The sequence below is a fragment of the Aquarana catesbeiana genome, linkage group LG09, assembly GCF_042186555.1.
Source record: "Aquarana catesbeiana isolate 2022-GZ linkage group LG09, ASM4218655v1, whole genome shotgun sequence".
Taxonomy (NCBI): domain Eukaryota; kingdom Metazoa; phylum Chordata; class Amphibia; order Anura; family Ranidae; genus Aquarana; species Aquarana catesbeiana.
The window spans coordinates 19,135,797-19,157,459 of record NC_133332.1 but is presented as its reverse complement, the minus strand read 5'-3'; the positions used below and the strand labels follow the sequence as shown (position 1 = coordinate 19,157,459).

At 40.9% G+C, this 21,663-nt stretch overlaps 1 protein-coding gene across 4 annotated transcripts in view; it reads right to left on the bottom strand.

Moving 5' to 3' along the window:
* DIAPH2 (diaphanous related formin 2) overlaps positions 1 to 21,663 on the bottom strand; it is a 1,573,862-nt gene that overhangs the window by 289,031 nt on the left and 1,263,168 nt on the right. For all 4 annotated transcript variants that reach the window (XM_073598133.1, XM_073598134.1, XM_073598135.1 and 1 more), the window contains one exon: positions 2,813 to 2,948. In XM_073598133.1, coding sequence (XP_073454234.1) covers positions 2,813 to 2,948 — 136 coding nt within the window. The remainder of the gene's footprint in view (positions 1 to 2,812; positions 2,949 to 21,663) is intronic.

Genomic DNA, 21,663 nt, shown 5'->3' with positions numbered 1-21,663 from the left:
CCTTATCTGACAGTTCAGTGACAGGTTTTAGGTTTCAATTAGACAAAGGGAGCTTTGAAGCAAGCAGCATTTCTCTCTCATCAGCTCTTTCCTTGTTAGTGCCACTTACTTTGCCAGCTTTTTGTTTCCTCTATACCAGTGATGGCGAACCTTGGCACCCCAGATGTTTTGGAATTACATTTCCCATGATGCTCAACTACACTGCAGAGTGCATGAGCATCATGGGAAATGTGGTTCCAAAACATCTGGGGTGCCAAGGTTCACCATCACTGCCCTATACCAACATTTTGGAGACTTGTTGGTGCCATCACTTTCAAAATTATCCTTCTTTTGTTTTTTCCTGAAATGGTACATTTTCTCAGTTTAACCGCTTCAATGCCGGGCACTTTTACCCCCTTACCTGCCCAGGCCAATTTTCAGCTTTCAGCGCCGTCACACTTTGAATGACAATTGTGCAGTCATGCAACGCTGTACCCAAATTACATTTTTATAATTTTTTTTCAAATAGAGCTTTCTTTTGGTGGTATTTAATCACCACTGAGTTTTTTATTTTTTGATAAAAAAACATAAAAAGACCAAAATTAATTTTTGAGAAAAAAAAAAAGTTTTCCTTAGTTTCTGTCAGAAAAATTTTGTAAATAAGTAATTTTTCTCCTTCACTGATGTGCGCTGATGAGGTGGCAACAATGGGCACTGATGAGATGGCACTGAATTGCACTGATGAGGTGGCACTAATAAGGAGGCACTAATATGCAGCACTGAAAGGTGGCAATTATGGGCAATGATAGGCGGCAATTATGGACAACGATAGGCGGCACTGATGAGCAGGCACTGCTAGGCACTGAAAGGCAGCACTGACTTGCATCACTGATGGGCACAGATTATCCTCACTGATGTTTACAAATTGGCATCTCTGATAGGCACAGACTGGCATCACTGCTGTGCACTACTGGGGCTGCACTGCTGATCAGTGCCCTGATTACCTGCACAGGTCTCCCCTGCAAGAAAATGTTGCTGATCAGCTCTCCTCTCCTCACACTGTCAGCGTGAGGAGAGGAGAGCCGATAAACAGCATTTCCTTGTTTACATGTGATCAGCTGTGATTGGACACAGCTGATCACATGGGTATAGAGCCACTTCATACCGCTACCCCCCTAATCCATGTGCCCAGCCTCTAATCTACATGCAGGGCTGCCGGACGTATGGATTCTAATGTTTTTTTTTTTTTTTCTTTTGAAACACGTGATTAGAGCCTAAGGCTTTTTGGCTTCAAAAAAGGGTGGGCTCAGGGCGCACTGCACCCCCCAAGCACACCCAGTTGTGTGACAATAGCTAATCAATATTCGCAACTGTCTTCCTGCTTTCTCTCCCAGCCAATCAGGAAGTGGGAGGAGCACGATTGTCCGAGAGGAGAAGCAACCATATTGGCCAGGCAGGGGGGAGGAGATACAGCAAGATCCGGGACTCGGGAGATGGCTGCCCAGAGCGATCTCTCAGTGCTCTGCATCTGTGCCGATTGAGAGCCCGACTGTGTAAGTACCACCCTTGGAAGGGGGTCCGATGGTCGGGTGGCTTGTTCCCCCCCCCCGGCTGGAGCCGCCACTGCTCTGAAGGAACCCTAGTTGAGAAACCCTGATCTAGAACATCTGTGGAGACCCTGGCAGTGAGATCAGGCAGAATGCCAAACGACATCACAGGAGCAGTTTTTGTTGCCCAAACAAATCAGGTTCCACCATCATTGAAAGCACCCTAGGATTCCATGGAACCTTGGTTGAGAAGCCCTGGCCTATGCAGAGATATGCTAAAGTTAGCCAAAAATTAGCCAGGAGGCTGGAGGTTTATTTTGTGTCCATGTACACACAGCAACAGCGTCACAGGAGCAGTTTTTGTTGCCCAAACAAATCAGGTTCCACCATCATTGGAAGCACCCCAGGATTCCATGGAACCTTGGTTGTGAAGCCCTGGCCTAGGCAGAGATAGGCTAAAGTTAGCCAAAAATTAGCCAGGAGGCTGAAGGTTTATTTTGTGTCCATGTACACACAGCAAAAGCGTCAGAGGAGCAGTTTTTGTCGCCCAAATAAATCAGGTTCAACCATCATTGGAAGCACCCCAGGATTCCATGGAACCTTGGTTGAGAAGCCCTGGCCTATGCAGAGATAGGCTAAAGTTAGCCAAAAATTAGCCAGGAGGCTGAAGGTTTATTTTGTGTCCATGAACACACAGCAATCCCATAACTAATACTTCCACGGCATCACATTCTAACCATTGCGTCACCAACACATATTCTATGAGGCCCTTAGTAAAGGAAACTACTTGGTTTTACAAAGAAGCGATACACGCTGACCCATTACGCAGAAGCCTTTGTGCGTGACATAAAAAAAATAACTGTATTAAACACAGCCGCATTACCATATTAATGAAATATTTCTCATATTTGTAGAAGAGATCAAAGTCTGATTAATTAAAAGACCATGATGAATCACATCAGACCTTGAGATGGAAGCGCTTACAAATGCTCTGAGCTTGAGCGGAATTCAAAAAAAGCGGTAAAACAAAAGGGCTGAAGGTCTATATTCGGGCCCCCGATGCTGATTCAAGGATAAGGTTGGTGGGGGGGGGGGGGGGGGTGATAGATGAAAGGACATATCTGTGGCACAATGAGGGGGAAGATGAATACGCAGATCGTGGAAAGAAGTGATAATAAACAGGTGTGAGCAGCGGTGAATCTGCATAGTGTAATGAAATGTGGGCGCGCTCTTTGAAGACGGTGTAATATACATACTCGGCGGAATGTTTGCTCTCCTTGTCTTACCTTTATTCATATCAATGAGCTGCTTCTTCTTCTGCATTCGTTCTATCTTCTCACGTTCAGCTTTTTCCTTTGCTATCTTGGCCCTTTTCATCTTCTCTTCCATTTCTCGCCTCTTGTTGTTCTCTTTGACTGCCTCCTGCAAAATATGGGAGGGATACCCATTACCGGCATGACCTTCTAATGATAGGAACATAAAGGCAGACTTATCTAAAGGAACTCTATCTATTACCAATTGTGCTTATATATAAATAAATATAAATATATATATATATATATATATATATATATATATATATATATATATATATATATATATATATATATATATATATACACACACACAGTGGATAAAATAAGTATTGAGCCATTTTTCTAGGTAAATATATTTCTAAAGGTGCTATTGACATGAAATTGTCACTACGTGTCGGTAAGAACCCATGTGATCCATACATACAAAGAAACCAAAACAAATAAGTTTAGAAATTAAGCTGTGTAATGGACATGTGCACTGCCGAAAAATGTGTTCGTTTTCCTTTCATCGTTTTTTTTTCTTTTTCGTTATGATCGAAATTCGTACATTCGTAAATTAGAAGATTTGTAAATTCGAAAATTCGGTAATTCGTAAACTTGGAAATTCGTAAATTAAAAAATTCAGAAAATCAAAAAATCTGAAAGTTTGAAAATCCGAAAATAAGAAAGAAAATCCGAAAAATTAAAAAAAAACGAAAATCCAAAAATGCGAAATAATAACTAACTAATAATAACTAACTATTAAATTATAGTTATTGGAATTTCCTTACGAAAATCCGAAAATAAGAACGAAAAAATTAGAAAACCCAAAAATTTGAAAATATAAAGTAACTAACTAATAATAGGTATTGGAATTTCCTTTCAAATTTGGCTGTTAGCGAACGCAACGAGTATGAATTTATCCGAAGTTACAAATTTTCCGAAATAATGAATGCTGCATTTAAGCAAATGGAACGGAATGAATTAATAATAATAAAAAGTTTATTATTATTTATTATTATTAATTTGTTATGTTATATTCGTTTAGATACGGCATTCGTTATTTTGGATAATTCGTAACTTAATAAATAATAATACTTTTTTAATTATTATTATTATTATTATTATTAATTCATTCTGTTCCATTTGTTTAGATGCAGCATTCGTTATTTCAGATAATTTCGTAACTTCGGATAAATTCGTATTCGTTACGTTCACTAACAGCCAAATTTGAAAGGAAATTCCAATACCTATAATTTAATAGTTAGTGATAGTTCAATTATTATTAGTTAGTTATTTTATATTTTCGAATTTTCGGGTTTTAAAATTTTTTTGTTCTTATTTTCGGATTTTCGTTCTTTTGAAGTTTTGTTCTTATTTTCACATTTTTTCAATTTTGGAATTTCCGGATTTTCGAATTTTGAATTTCCGATTTTCCTAATTTTCTCATTTTCGATTTTCCTAATTTTCGAATTTTCAAATTTTTGAAATATTCAAATTTACAAATATTCAGAATAATTTGTTAAACGGGTTTTCGTTAATTCGGATATTTCCGAATTAAAGAATTTGTTGATTTGTTAAAAAACGAATTCGGAATTGCGCATGTCTACTGTGTAATAAAATGGAATAACACAGGGAAAAAGTATTGAACATATGAAGAAAGGGGGGTGCAAAACGGCATGGAAAGCCAAGACACCAGCTGAAATCTATCAGTAATTAGAAAGCAATCCTTCCCCTTGTCAGTGCAAATTAATATCAGCTGGTTCAGTCTCAACTGATGGCCTATAAAAAGGTGTCTCATTACTAAGGTGTCACACAAGACGCATTTCATGATGGGTAAAAGCAAAGAGCTCTCTCAAGATCTTTGTAACCTTATTGTTGAAAAACATACTGATGGCATTGGTTACAGAAAGATTTCCAAACTTCTGAATGTTCCAGTGAGCACTGTTGGGGCCATAATAAAGAAGTGGAAAGAATATCATTTCACAATAAACTGGCCACAACCAGGTGCTCATCACAAAGATATCTAACAGAGGAGTGAAAAGAATTACCAGAAGAGTTCTCCAAGAGCCAAAGACCACTTGTGGAAAGCTTCAGAAAGACCAGGAATTAGCAGGTACAATTGTTTAAAAAAAAAAAAAGTGCACTCAACCGCCATGGCCTGTATGCACTCACCACGCAAGACTACATTGCTGAAGAAGAAGCATGTTGATGTTTGTTTAAAGTTTGCTGCACAACATTTAGACAATCCTGTGAAATACTGGGAGAATATATCTGGTCAGATGAGACCAAAATTGGAGACTCTTTGGATGCCATAATACACACCATGTTTGGAGGTCAAATGGCACATCAGCCCAAAAATACCCCCCCCCATACCAACAGTGAGGTTTAGAGGTGGGAACATCATGGTGTGGGGCTGGTTTTCAGTACTGTACTGGCAAACTTTATATCATTTAAGGAAGGATGGATGGAAAAATGTAGCAAGACATTCTTGATACAAATCTGCTGCCATCTACCTGGATGATGAAGATGAAACGAGGGTGGACATTTCAGCAAGACAATGATCCCAACACACAAAGCCAAGGAAATTCTCAATTGGTTTCATAGAAAGAAAATAAAGCTGCTAGAATGGCCCAGCCGATCACCTGACTTGAACACGATAGAAAATCTATGGAAAGGACTAAAGATCAGAGTTCATAGAAGAGGCCCTTCAAGATTTGAAGACTGTGTGGAAGAATGGGCCAAAATCACACCATGCGGCTAGTTTCTCCATACAGGAGGAGTCTTGAAGCCGTCATTACCACCAAAGGATTTTGGACCAAGTATTAAATACATTTCAGTTAGCGTGTTCAATACTTTTTCCCTGTGTTATTCCATTTTATTACACAGAACTTAATTTCTGAACTTATTTGTTTTGGTGTCTTTATATTTATGGATTGCATGGGTTGTTACTGACATCTAGGGAAAATTTCATGTCAGTATCACCTTTACCAATATTTGTACCTAGAAAAATGGTGAGGTGTTCAATACTTTTTAGTCGTGGAGACAAGAGGTTTTAGGTTTACTTCAATATCAGTTGATAAAAAAAATAAACATAAAATAAAATATATATATAATTTTTTTTTTTTTTTTTTTTTTTTTTAATATTTATTTATTTATATATATATATATATTTTTTTTTAGTTTTTTTTTTTTTTTTTATCAACTGATATTGAAGTAAACCTAAAACCTCTTGTCTTCACGAGGTTACTGAATAACAATAAACTAGCAGATCTATGTCAGGAAGTTCAGATTTGCATACTTGTGGCGGGTGTGACTCAAAGGAGCAAAAAGTCTTCAGCACAAAAGCCAGGCAATTAGTATTTTCAAGGACTAGATTATAAACTCTTCATTCTTTCGTTCTTATGTGCTAGACATGTGCAGAACGGAAAAAAATTTGTTTAGTTTTGATGCATTATTTACATAAATGTGTTTCGTTTAATTTGCTTCATTCATTTAATCCATTTTCGGGGTTCCTTTTGTTTATTCGTTTTCAAATGGTTTCGAAACACTTTCAAATCATTTCCGAATAGCTTTCGAATTCGGAAAGTTCTCAAATCAATTTTGAATAGTTTTCGAATCAATTTTCGAATAGTTTTCGAATTCAAAAAGTTTTAGAATAGTTTTCCAATTTCCAAAAAGAATAAAATAGAATAGAAAATAAAGGAATAGAAAAAACGATTCAAATTTTAAAAGCATTCAAAAAGTATTCAAAGTATTCGAAAACGATTCAAGTTATTTCGGATTCGTTTAAATTCAGCACTATTCTAATTCGGAAGTTCGGATAATTTAAAAATAATAATAATTTAATTTAATTTAATAAAGAAACAAACCGCACATGTCTATTATGTGCTTAGTGCAATAAGGAGATGCAGAACTCACTCTTCTGGATACAGGAAATAATAACTAATATGCCATAAAAAGCGTGCTTCTATCTACTGTACATGAGCAAAATAAATAATTGAACACATTATACTAATATTCTCATTCAAAAATTGAAGTGATAAGTAAAGATACACAATAATAACCATATAAAACATATAACAGTGTGTGAATTGAAAACAAAATAAACCAGATGTGAAAATAAAAAAATAAATTAAAAGTCCACTTCCAGTGTTCAATTAGCCCCCCCGTTCACACTGGTGCGACCTGTCATGTGATTGGACAGGTCCAAACGCATGACAAGTCGCACCCTAATGTCGGCAATAGAACTGTTCAAATGGGTGCGCCGTCGACTTTTCAGTGCCACAGTTGTTTTGCATGATTCCAGGTGCGACTGTTGCACAGATGTCAACCAAGTCGCACTTGAAGTCACACTGACATTCCGGCTTTAAATTTGTGCGATTTCACGTGAAGTTGCACGATTTCAAAATCAGATTCGTTGTGAATGGGGGACTTACGGTCCTTAAAGGCAATGACATATAATTAATGTGAATAAAAGCCCCACGTGCAGTGCTGACGGACCACCAGAAACCCAAAAGTACCAAACTCCGTACCAGACCGATGATCTACAAAATTAAGAGATCATAAGCACTTCAACACATAAATGAGATCGTTTAGGGGTCCGCTGCAACCTTTAAACCACTTCACTTCAGTCTCTAACAGTTGAACGGATATCAAACTTTTCTCAGGCGTAGTGGAAAAAAACAACGGGGTACCATAGCATAATATTGCTTAAAACTGCCAATGTATTGCATAAAGAAAATACACTCACAAGCATCAAGGATAAATTAAAAAAACATATAATGCCTCTGCGTTGTACACCAGTGGGCGTGATGACGTTACTCAGCGCGTTTCATCTACAATGGGACATCTTCAGGGGACAAGTAAAAGGCTGATGGCATCAATTGCATTATATATACATGTTCACCAATGACACAAACAAGCTACAGCTGGGGATCTGGAAATTTTTGAATTTTTGAATTTTTTAGTTAGCTTATAATTAAAAAAAAGACAAAAAAAAAAAGTAGGATAAACCCCATCTCCCATACACACCGTGAAAGCCCTCCTCAGTTATTTTTTTATAACATATTCTTTCTTGGTGGTGGACTGAGTGGTGCTCAGTGACATGCGGTTGCTGCTCAATTCACAAGACTTCATGATGACACACCCCAGAGGGGGGGGTGTTATTGACAGCTTTGGCTTAGAGGAAGTGGGTTTAATTGCTTAAAATCTGGCAGAGATTGTCGGGGGCCAGGTGGGGAAGAAGAAGAGGAGGACACTGCTGGTTGATGATGAAGATTATTATTATTATTTTTATTTTTTTCGTTTTAACACCTTTTATTAGGAAATGTATAAGACAAACAACCTGCAACTGTAGGAGATATAGAAATTAAAGGTCCACAAAAAAAAAATCTGGGGGGCTATAACAAAAAAAAAACAAAAAAAACTGGAGTTCTGTTTTTAATAACTTGCCAAATTATCTTGCTTTTTACAGACTGTTTATACTTTTTATTATTTATTCAAGATTTATTGTTAGAATAAATTTATTTTAAATTATTAATATGATATATTAAATATGATCATTACAATTAATCCCCCTTTGATATTGATAATAATAAAAAAAAAATCAAATACATTTTAAATAATATAAAATAATATAAATATTATAAATATAATTTATATATATATATATATATATATATATATATATATATATATATATATATATATATATATATATATATATATATATATATATATATATATATATATATATATATATATATATCATTTTATATTATTTAAAATGTATTTTTTTATTATTATTATTATCAATATCAAAGGGGAGTTAAATTGTAATTGGTCATTGATGTCACTGCCATATTGGGCTATTAGATGACAGCCCAGGCCTAAATATCCCCCAGGGCCTTGTCTCAATCATCATTTTTATGGAGTCTTTGTATTATTCATTGATTGTAAAAAGTGCCTTCCACACCAATTCCTGGTGGGGGTCAACATGACCTGGTTGGTGTCCACCAGGAGTGGACCCTCAGGGAAAGGCACGGTTCTCCTTCTTGAATGCTCCATTTCTCCCGCCTGTACAAATGGTGCAAAATTCAGGTCTCTAGGTTTTTTTTTTCTAAAAATAGCCATTTTATTACTGGAATGAAAAGAAGATCTGGTTGAGGGGAACCGTGCCTAATACGTGTCGTCTTAAGTCTCTTTGAAGTTACGGAGCCGATTCGGCTCTCTCCAGTATTTTTATAATGAGTTTTACATACTGTGACTTTTCCTACCTGCGAGCGAGGTTTCCTTTCCTCGCCTGCTTGGCTGTTTCTTGTCCTAGATTGCTGTGGGATTTGGGAGCGATTGCCCCCTGTGGGCTCTTAATGCGCCTCTGAGTGCTGGCTCCGCTCACTCACTGGCGATAATTACAATTTATAATGTACAGCTCAGTACTTATTACACCGAGTCTTAGTGTGACCAGCCCAGCTGCAAAGCACAGCAGAACTGAGCAATGAAAAAGCATAAAGTGAGCATAAAGAGGATAGCATGTACAGTATACAAGAACATAATACACAAACTGTAATACAGAGTGTAGAGCGACCTCGCTCAACCTTTTTACCCTTGAGGAACCCTTGAAATAACTTTCCAGTCTCAAATAAACAGTCCGAAACAAATTCTTTTCTCCCTTTTAAAAAAACCAATAGGCATCTGTAATTATAGATACTAAATTTGTGTTTGCAAAATAAATACAAATTAAACAACTAGAATATTAAAGTTCTATCGTGCTTAGAAATCTGGTGTGGTAAACACTTTGAGTTACTTATATTTTTTATTTATTTTATTGTTATATATCTTCTATAAAAATGCACAACATTTCTAAAATAACAGTATAAATTAGATAGAAAAATGAACCCAAACTATTACGCAAAAATAAATACAAATTATAAAGTTCTACATAAATATACAGCAAATACAGTGGAGAAAATAATAATTCGATCCCCAATCAAAACATGACAGTATTTGGTGGAGAAACCCTTGTTGGCAAGCACAGAGGTCAGACGTTTCTTGTAGATGGTGACCAGGTTTGCACACATCTCAGGAGGGATCTTCTTTATGGATCTTCCCCCCCCCCCCAAAAAAAAAATAAAAACAAACAAAAAAAAAACTGTAGAGACAAAAAGCATAATGAGCTAGCTCATTATGAAATACTTAGGAATACTTGGAATGAAGCCCCCACAACGGCACCAGCACGCTGCTGAGATGGCTGATATCTTCCCTGGTGTTTCTTCCGGGTTTGCAGGCTCCAGCGTGATCAGTGGCTGGTGCCGCAATTACGTCACTTCCGCACAAGCATGCAAGAGCCGCCGATCACGGCACACTGCTCTGAAGAAATGGTACGGGCAGTCGTTCCTTCAGAGCTCATGCGCCGATGACAAAATCGGTGGGGTATACAGTAAATATCTCCTAAACAATGCAAGTTTATGAGATATTTACAGTACCTGGAGGTAAGCCTAATTATAGGCTTACCTCTAGGTACAAACAAACCAGGGGAGTTTACTTCTTCTTTAAGGTTTCTTGGCAACTCAAGGTTTCAGCTCTCTTCATACATTTCCTATAGGATTAAGGTCTGGAGACTGGCTAGGCCACACCCAGACCTTAATGTGCTTCTTCTTGAACTACTCCTTTGTTGCCTTGGCGGTATGTTTTGGGTCATTGTCATGCTGGAAGACCCATCCATGACCCATCTTCAGTGTTCTGGCTGAGGGAAGAAGGTTCTCACCCAAGATTTTACAATACATGGCCCCGTCCATTGGCCCCTCAATGTGGCAAAGTCAGCCTGTACCTTTAACAGAGAAACAGCCCCAAAGCGTAATGTCTGCACCTCTGTGCTTGACTGTAGGGAAGGTGTTCTTAGGGTCATAGTCGGCATTTTTCTTCCTCCAAACATGACAATTCAAGTTAATGCCAAAGAGCTCAATTTTGGTCCCATCTCTCCCAGTCCTTCTCTGAATCATTTTGATGTTCATTGGTATGACTATACACGTGCTTTCTTGAAGAGAGGGACTCGCCGTGTTTGGAGGAAGAAAAATGTTGACTATGACCCTAAGAACACCATCTCTACAGTCAAGCACGGAGGTGGAAACATTATGCTTTGGGGCTGTTTCTCTGCTAAAGGTACAGGCTGATTTTTTGGCATTGAGGGACCAATGACTGGGGCCATGCATTGTAAAATCTTGGATGAGAACCTTCTTCCCTCAGGCAGAACATTGAAGATGGGTCGTGGATGGGTCTTCCAGCATGGCAACGACTTGTACTTAGATCTAGTTTAGTAAAGGCTTTTGGTTACTTTTATTTTCTATAAAAAGTGCAAAAAAAAAATCTAAAATATCAGTTTAACGTAAAAAATGTAATTAAAAAAAAAGACGCTAAACCATGACACAATAAATAAACAAACAAACAAATGAATAAAATCCAAAGTTCTACTGTGCGGAGACTTTTTGTTCCTTTTAGCCCCTCCCCTTCACCAATATAACTGCTGTAGTTATAATAAAGATTTCCTATATTAAAATAAATAAATAAATAAATGTGACTCATTATACAAAAATAAATACAAAAAAAAAAAAAAAATAATAATAATAATTATGTTGTGGTTAGTACTGGTTTAGTAGCAGCGTTTGGTGGTTTCACCTCACCATAACCTGTCTAGTTACAAATAAAGGCTTTGGTTTTAAAAAGTGCAAAAAGAAATCTAAAGCGTCATCTATATATACAGTATATATTTTATATTTATATCTATATATATATATATATATATATATAGATAGATAGATAGATATAAATATCTATATCTATATAAAATAAGTTAAAAGTTAAACTTAAAGTAAAAAAAAAAAATTATATATACAGTATATATATATATATATATATATACTGTATATATAATTTTTTTTTTTTACTTTAAGTTTAACTTTTAACTTATTTTATATATATATATATATATATATATATATATATATATATATATATATATACACATATACACTTTTTTTTTTTTTTTTTTACTTTAAGTTTAACTTTTAACTTTATTTTCTTCCAGTCTCAGCTCGATCTGGGATGAGCCTGTCTTCCTGCAATGTTAAATGGAAAGCATTGTGCTGGAGGTGAGTGCTGCTCTTGTGTTTTACGTTATCATTTATTTATTTCCCCTGCAGTCCGCTATTGTATTCCTGAATTTTCTGTGTGCTCAGAGACCAATTAGCTGGCTGGAGGGACATACAGGAGAGGTGGCTCGGGTGGACGGGCAGCGTGTGACAGTTTCATGAAATGCCGCCTGGTAAGGTATATCCGGGGTTAACCCCCGCAAGACCGGAGGAAAATGCTTTAGCATCCACTGGATGCTGCAAAAAAAAAAAGGCATTTTTTCCTATTACTACATTAAAAAAAATGTATTAATAAAATGATTCATATTTATTATTTAGCTAATAATAATATTACTATTAGAAATATTATTAATAACACTAATAATAACAATAATAATGAATCATCTGTTTTTGGCCCAATACATTTTGTACAAAACAAAGAAACATTTGTATTTCCTTAAAGCTGAACTGCAGGGCAAGCAGCTAAACAAACAGATAAAATACATATATGGGAGCTGCTTTACCAGCCAAAGGATTTGTATTTCTGCCCATCCAGTCATGAGATTTACACAGCACAGCACTGTCTGGTAAGGGAAGAGACTTGATTTTTTTTTCTTCTCTGTTCTGCAGTAACACTTCATTGTGCAATGACAGGGAATGCAGCAGACTGATGAGCTCATCTCTCCTTCACTCTGCTCTCTCCTACTGTCAGCATGCCCCGTGTTAGCACCGCAGCAAAACAAACTGGCTCCTTGTGTTGCCTTCCCCTCTCCCAGTTTGAACTTGGCTGTACAGAGATTGCAAAAGAGATGGTCAGAGATTGCAGACATGATACAGGAGACAGTCAGAGACTGCAGACATGATTTAGGAGACGGTCACAGACTGCAGACATGATACAGGAGATGGTTAGAGACTGCAGACATGATACAGGAGATGGTCAGAGACTGCAGACATAGTACAGGAGATGGTCAGAGACTGCAGACATAATACAGGAGATGGTCAGAGACTGCAGACATGGTACAAGAGATGGTCAGAGACTGCAGACATAGTACAAGAGATGGTCAGAGACTGCAGACATGATATAGGAGATGGTCAGAGACTGCAGACATGGTACAAGAGATGGTCAGAGACTGCAGACATGATACAAGAGATGGTCAGAGACTGCAGACATGATACAAGAGATGGTCAGAGACTGCAGACATGATACAAGAGATGGTCAGAGACTGCAGACATGATACAGGAGATGGTCAGAGACTGCAGACATGATACAAGAGATGGTCAGAGACTGCAGACATGATACAGGAGATGGTCAGAGACTGCAGACATGATACAAGAGATGGTCAGTGACTGCAGACATAATACAAGAGATGGTCAGAGACTGTAGACATACTACAGGAGATGGTCAGAGACTGCAGACATGATACAAGAGATGGTCAGTGACTGCAGACATGATACAGGAGATGGTCAGAGACTGCAGACATAATACAGGAGATGGTCAGAGACTGCAGACATGATACAGGAGATGGTCAGAGACTGCAGACATAATACAGGAGATGGTCAGAGACTGCAGACATGATACAAGAGATGGTCAGAGACTGCAGACATGATACAGGAGATGGTCAGAGACTGCAGACATAATACAGGAGATGGTCAGAGACTGCAGACATAATACAGGAGATGGTCAGAGACTGCAGACATAATACAAGAGATGGTCAGAGACTGTAGACATAGTACAAGAGATGGTTAGAGACTGCAGACATGGTACAAGCGATGGTCAGAGACTGCAGACATAGTACAAGAGATGGTCAGAGACTGCAGACATAGTACAAGAGATGGTCAGAGACTGCAGACATGATACAGGAGATGGTCAGAGACTGCAGACATGATACAAGAGATGGTCAGAGACTGCAGACATGATACAGGAGATGGTCAGAGACTGCAGACATGATACAAGAGATGGTCAGTGACTGCAGACATAGTACAAGAGATGGTCAGAGACTGTAGACATACTACAGGAGATGGTCAGAGACTGCAGACATGGTACAAGAGATGGTCAGAGACTGCAGACATGATACAAGAGATGGTCAGAGACTGCAGACATAGTACAGGAGATGGTCAGAGACTGCAGACATGATACAAGAGATGGTCAGAGACTGCAGACATAGTACAAAAGATGGTCAGAGACTGCAGACATAGTACAAGAGATGGTCAGAGACTGTAGACATTATACAGGAGATGGTCAGAGACTGCAGACATGATACAAGAGATGGTCAGAGACTGCAGACATGATACAGGAGATGGTCAGAGACTGCAGACATGATACAGGAGATGGTCAGAGACTGCAGACATAGTACAAGAGATGGTCAGAGACTGCAGACATGATACAATCATTGCTACTCCTTTGCAAATCAATACATATAGTCCCACCAAAAACCCAGTCCCAGTCCAGTACCCAGTTACAGGTCTGCCAAGGGTCAAACAGAAAAAAACAAAGGGCCACATGTGGCCCTCGAGCCGCAGGTTGAACACCAAGGTTCTAGAGCACAGGCCAGCACTGGCAGCTCATGTACTTCTCTCAGTGACATTCCCTTGATAATGACTTCAAAGTCCAGTTTGTATCGCTCTCTTTGCACCCAGATGGTTGTCATCCTGTGATAATTCTACCTGGGTGCGTCTACTACAGGGATTCCTGGAAATCGAAAGAGTCAGGGCTTACCTGGAGGTCTACTACAGGGATTCTGAATCAAGACTGGTAGGCTTTCCCTGGAATTGTTAAAAAGCCATTAATGAAGACTTTGATTTTTGCAACGGTCTTTCTGCCACCTGAGCTATAAAGCTTTTACAGCCGTTGAAAACACCCATTAACATGCCTCATTCACAGCAGGCTTCCAGCACAACATGGCATACGCCAACCCAGCACTTGGGGGAAATATCAAATCAGTAGCTAGAAGAGGGATAGATAGATAGATAGATAGATAGATAGATAGATAGATAGATAGATAGATAGATAGATAGATAGATAGATAGATAGATAGATAGATAGATAGATAGATCAGATCTCGGGTCCACTCTGAGCACAGAACAGGGACTGTCAGTCACCGGCTCTATGTTCTGGCCCTGCACACTGTATGTAGCGCACCCCTCGGCCCTGCACTCTGTATGTAGCGCATTCCTCGGTCCTGCACTCTGCACGTAGTGCACTTCTCGGCCCTGCACTCTGTATGTAGCGCACCCCTCGGCCCTGCACTCTGTACGTAGCGCACTACTCGGTCCTGCACTCTGTATGTAGCGCACTTCTTGCCCTGCACTCTGTATGTAGCGCACTCCTCGGTCCTGCACTCTGTATGTAGCTCACTTCTCAGTCCTGCACTCTGTATGTAGTTCACCTCTCGGCCCTGCACTCTGTACGTAGCGCACTCCTCGGCCCTTCACTATGTACGTAGCGCACTCCTCGGCCCTGCACTCTGTATGTAGCGCGCTCCTCGGCCCTGCACTCTGTACGTAGTGCACTCCTTGGCCCTGCACTGTGTACGTAGTGCACTCTTCGGCCCTGCACTCTGTATGTAGCGCACTCCTCGCCCCTTTATTTTGTATGTAGCGCACTCCTCAGCCCTGCACTCTGTATGTAGCGCACTCCTCGACCCTGCACACTGTACGTAGGGCACTCCTCGGCCCTTTACTTTGTATGTAGCGCACTCCTCAGCCCTGCACTCTGTACGTAGTGCACTCCTCGGCCCTTTACTTTGTATGTAGCGCACTCCTCAGCCCTGCACACTGTACGTAGGGCACTCCTCGGCCCTTTACTTTGTATGTAGCGCACTCCTCAGCCCTGCACTCTGTACGTAGTGCACTCCTCGGCCCTTTACTTTGTATGTAGCGCACTCCTCAGCCCTGCACTCTGTATGTAGCGCACTCCTCGGCCCTGCACTCTGTATGTAGCACACTCCTCAGCCCTGCACTCTGTACGTAGCACACTCCTCGACCCTGCACCCTGTACGTAGTGCACTCCTGAACACCTGTTATGTAACAATGCCCCACTATTAGTGCAATTTGGCCACACCCTCAATTTGATGCAGATGGCTGGCCGTGTCCAGTGGGGGTAGGTTGATAGACAGTCTGCATTAGAATAGATAGACAGACAGATAGATGGTTTACAGATAGATATATAGTCTGCATATAGACAGACAGACAGACAGATAGTCTGCAGATACATAGAGAGATAGATGGTATTTAGACAGATAGATAGATATATAGTCTGCAGATAGATAGGTAGTCAACATTTGGGATAGATAGATAGATAGATAGATAGATAGATAGATAGATAGATAGATAGATAGATAGATAGATAGATAGATAGATAGATCGATCTCAGGTCCGCTCTGAGCACAGAACAGGGACTGCCAGTCAGCAGCTCTCTGTTCTCCCTTCCAGCTGTGGTGGGGGGCGGGGGGCTCAGGCTCTTAGTGATGTGCATCTGGGTGGATCCCGACATTATTTTCGGGATATCTGAAGAACTCGGACCAGTTCTGTGATGTCAGACAACAGGGAGCTTTAGCCCGCTGTCGGCTGGATCTGGGACACAGCAGGGCAGAATGAAGTGCACTCCAGTGATACCCAGGAGAAGTATAGACTAAGGATCTTTGGCCATAATTCTCCTTTCTCCCAGGTTCACACTGGGGTCCGGTTCAGCTGAACTTGAATGATTTCAAACCGGCATTTTAGTCAGACTTGGTGGGTGATGTGACAGACATCTGTGCGGGTTCATGCACAGATGTCTACTCAAATCGCCCCCGAAGCCGCCAAAAGTAGTGCAGGAACTACCTTTGGGAATTGGTGCGGCGCCACATAGTCGGCTTCGCAGTGATTCAGGCGGTGCCGTTGCCGGCAAACGGCGGCGATTTTAAATGCGACTTGACATATCAAAACGGCCCGATGTGAACGTGGGCTTCAGGCTACTGAGTACCAATCAAGCCGTATGTTCTCCCTGTGCAGCCAGTGCTTGGCGCTAATGTTCCTGCAGAGTCTGAGACCCCCTCTTCTAATTCTTTCTCCTTAAAGCCTCAGCTCCGCCCACTCAATCATACTGAACGTCAAGCTTACCCCTTCCCCCCCATTGACTGCCTACACTGCGCTCCTCACCCCTGCACTATTCCTTTCATTCTACGGGTCAGTTTAGGTCCTTCTACTGCCAGCCTGCTTTGAAATTTCAGCTACTGTGGAAGGGACGGTGGGAATGTTCCCATAAAAGAAATGTTATAGGGTAAGCGGATTACACATGGCGACACTAATCTGATGGTTTGTCGGTGACAATCCACATGAGCTGAATGTCGCCTTCTCTCACTCTGGCCTGTAGTAAAGCCGGCAAAAAATATATATATATTTATATATCCAGTGAAATATTCATAAACTTTGCAGTTCCTCTCCGAATTTGTCATCCGTCGAGCTCGATAATACGATCAAATATCAATATCAGGATACAGGATGAGCAGATGGTGTCGGAGTCCTAAATGACCACGATCCAACCAAGCAGATGTTTCCCCAAGAAGACAGATTTGTAAATAGCCGGCGGCGATGATGTTATATTTAAAGCTTCTGGATGTGCTACATAACGCAGTGTGAGCGTTTAGCCGAAATGAGATTGTATTCTAATAGAATTCCCGATCGGGGACGCCAGTCTTCAAATCTGTGACATGGAATGATGGGGAGAGGGCAAGGATACAATGTAAGCCGCCTGAAATCAGATTTAAATACAATATATCCAGATTCTCCCGTGTTAGATCTGTACTTGGAGGACAACACAGAAGGACAGCAAGGACTTCCTAGAACAGAAGGTATTCATATATCAAATGTGAGGATTAGTCCTCATTTCAGGATGGTGGACGAAGCCACACAAATCATTCCTTTACAACCCAACACATGCAGAGCCAATGGTGTAAACTGCAAATACACTCACCGACCACTTTATTAGATACACCTTGCTAGTACTGGTTTGGACCTCCATTTGCCTTCAGAACTGCCTTCATTCTTCGTGGCATAGATTCAACAAGGTGTTCCTCAGAGATTTTGGTCCATATTGACATTGATAGCGTCATGTAGTTGTTGCATTTGATTTGTCAGTTGCACATCCATGATGCCAAATCTCCCATTCTGCAACATCCCAAAGGTGCTCTATTGGATCAAGATCTGGTGAGTGTGGAGGCCATTGGAGTACAGAGACCTCATTGTCCAGTGGTGAGATGATTGGAGCTTTGTGACATGATGCATTATCCTGCTGGAAGGAGCCATCAGAAGATGGGGACACTGTAGTCATAAAGGGATGGACATGGTCAGAAACAATACTCAGGTAGGCCGTGGCGTTTTAACGATGATCAGTTGGTACTAAGGGGCCAAAAGTGTGCCAAGAAAATATCCCCCACACCATTACACCACCACCCCCAGCCTGAAATGTTGATACAAGGCAGGATGGATACATGCTTTCATGTTGTTTACACCAAATTCTGACCCTACCATCTGAATGTTACAGCTGAAATACAGACTCATCCGACCAGGCAACCTTTATCCAAATTTGGTGAGCCTGTGCGTTTTGTAGTCTCAGTTTCCTGTTCTTAGCTGACAGGAGTGGCTCCCAGTGTGGTCTTCTGCCGCTGTAGCCCATCTGCTTCAAGGTTCAATGTGTTGTGCTTTCAGAGATGGTATTCTGCACCTGGTACCTTGGATGTAACGAGTGGTTATTTGGGTTACTGTTGCCTTTCTATCATCTCAAACCAGTCTGCCCATTCTCCTCTGACATCAACAAGGCATTTTCCTCCACACAATTGCCACGCACTGGATATTTTCTCTTTTCCCACCATTCTCTGTAAACCTCTGTAAACCCAAGAGATGGTTGTGTATGAAAATCCCAGTAGATCAGCAGTTTTTAAAATACTCAGACCAGCACGTCTTGCACCAACAACCATGCCACGTTCAAAGTCACTTATCCTTGTCTTCATCACATCTAGATGCCTAAATGCATTGAGTTGCTGCCATGTGATTGGCTGACTAGCAATTTGTGTTACCAAGCAATTGAACAGGTTTATCTAATAAAGTGGCTGGCAAATGAATATCCAAATATTATAGGGCACATGTTTCAAACACAAGACCCGAGGGCCGAATCCGGCCCACCAGACCATTTCATGGGGACCTTGCATGCCTCCTGCAGCTGCGTCACCCCCCTCGTCTCCACCCCTACCTTATCTCGGCAGTCAGCAGCAGAGAGTATGATAGAACTCTTCCTCCAGATCCTGTGCTTCCCTGTGCAGCTGCAGAGAGGCTCATCTGTTATAGGGCCATTTCTTTCAAACTGCATGCAGCTGTTGCAGGCTTTTTGGCCATCATTGTATATGGAAACCATTGCTTGTATGGTGTAGGGCTTCAGAACCAATGACACCATACAGGTGTGACACCACTGGGTGTTGGACCCTTTAAGCCCCCCAGCAGAGCATTCAACCCCAGCCATGCAGCCCACAATGAAGCACAGTAAAGCCTTCTTAGAACAGAACATACGGTGTGACAGCCACTCGGCAGTGGACCCTTTAAGCCACCCGGCAGAACATTCATCCCCAGTCATGAAGCCCACAATGCAGCACAGTAAAGACTTCTTAGCAGAGAAGGTATTCACATGTCTCATTCCATCATATATCCAAAAAAAAAAAAGAAGATTATTCCTTCCAACATTCCATCAGCCAGATGCACATGCAGAACCGTTGATGTGCAGTCCAAATATAACCCAATGCTGTTGCAGGCTTTTCATCATCATCAGGGTGGTATATGAAAATCTTGACATGTATGGAGTAGGGCTTTGGACCCAATGACACTATACAGGTAGGACAGCCACTGGGCAGTGGACCCTTTAAGCCACCCAGCAGAACATTCATCCCCAGCCATGCAGCCCAAAATAAAGCACAGTAAAATGTTCTTAGAACAGAAGGTATTCACGTCTCAGTCTATCACATACCCCAAAAATAAGAGGATCATTTCTCATTTCAGGACAGTGGGTGGAGCCATGAAAATCACATCCCATCAACCATATGCACATGCAGAACCGCTGATGTATAGTCCAAATATGACCCAATGATGTTGCCGTCTTTTTAGCCATCATCATGGTAGTATATGAAAACCATGATTTGTATGGAGTAGGGCTTTGGACCCAATGAGACCATACAGGTGCAACACCCACTGGGTGTCACACCCTTTAAGCTGCCCAGCAGAACATTCATCCCCAGCCATGTAACCCACAATGAAGCACAGTAAAGCCTTCATAGAACAGACGATATTCACATGTGTCATTCCATCACATATCCCAAAAAATAGGAGAGTTCTTCCTCATTTCAGGACAGTGGGCGGGGCCATTCAAATGATTCCCTTAGGTCCCAACAGCCAAATGCGCATGGAGAGCAGAAGGTTTAAAGCACAAATATAGCCTAATTTTATAGGGCCAGCTGTTTCAAACAGCTGTTTCAGGCTTTTTGACCATCATTTGCGTTGTGTATGAAAACCATGGCTTGTATGGAGTAGAACTTTGAACCCAAAGACACCATACATGTGTGGCACTCAGAGGGCAGCGGACCCTTTAAGCCACCAAGCAGAGCATTCATCCCCAGCCATGCAAGCCCACTATGAGAAACATTAAAGCCTACTTAGAACAGAAGGTATTCACATGTCTTATTCCATCACATATCCCAAAAATAAGAGGATTAGTCCTCATTTTAGGACTGTGGGTGAAGCCATGCAAATCATTCCTTTACAACCCATCAGCCAGATACACATCCAGAACTGCTGATGTATAGTGCAAATATAACCCAATATTATAGAAAACTGCATGCAGCTGTTTTTTGGCCATTATCAGTGTAGTGTATACAAATGGCTTCCATGGAGGAGGCCTTTGGACCCAATGAGACCATCCAGGTGTGGCACCTAGTGGGGGGAAGCCCCTTTAAGCCGCTCAGAAGAGCCTTCATCCTCAGCCACACAGCACGTTGCTCCTCTATCTGGTGTTGGACTTAGAGTGCAGGGTGAGGATAGCAGAGGAGGACTCCGATTGGCTGCTGCTACAGTCAGGACAGCATCCAGTCCGTGTAAGGGGGTACGAGAAACCTGATTGGCTGGAGGGGATTAGGCCCCAGCCACAGCCTGAACAAAACTTCAGTGAGGCTAGGGTGGTCCCGATATACTACTCAGGTATTCAGCAGTAATTAAACCTGGGGAGCAGACTGAGAGTGCAAGAGGGTTTGTTTACACAAGCTACACAAGGACTACCATACCTCTGAAAAGTGATTTGCAGACAGACAGGTGGTGAGGAGGCGATATGGTGCCTCCTTGCCACCGGTTTTAATTCCATAAAGTAGAAGAGAACAAGAAGACCTGGACAGCCGCACACCGGAATGGATAAATCCGTCTTTTTATTCAAAATACAGGATCATGGGGTACACAGAACAGGACTGTGGGGTGGTACAAAAATAACTGACGCGTTTCGCACTTACACCAAGTGCTTACTCATATAATTCCATAAATGCTGTACCACTGCTCTGCAACCACACGCATTGCACTTAAGAGTGTCGCTCTCTCCTCCAACAGCATTGTAACTTGTTGCTAGTGCTGCTTCTCCCTCTCCGGTTCTGAGCTCTGCTGTACAGGGACTGTAATAGTCTGATACCAAGCCAAACTCACGTATTTACA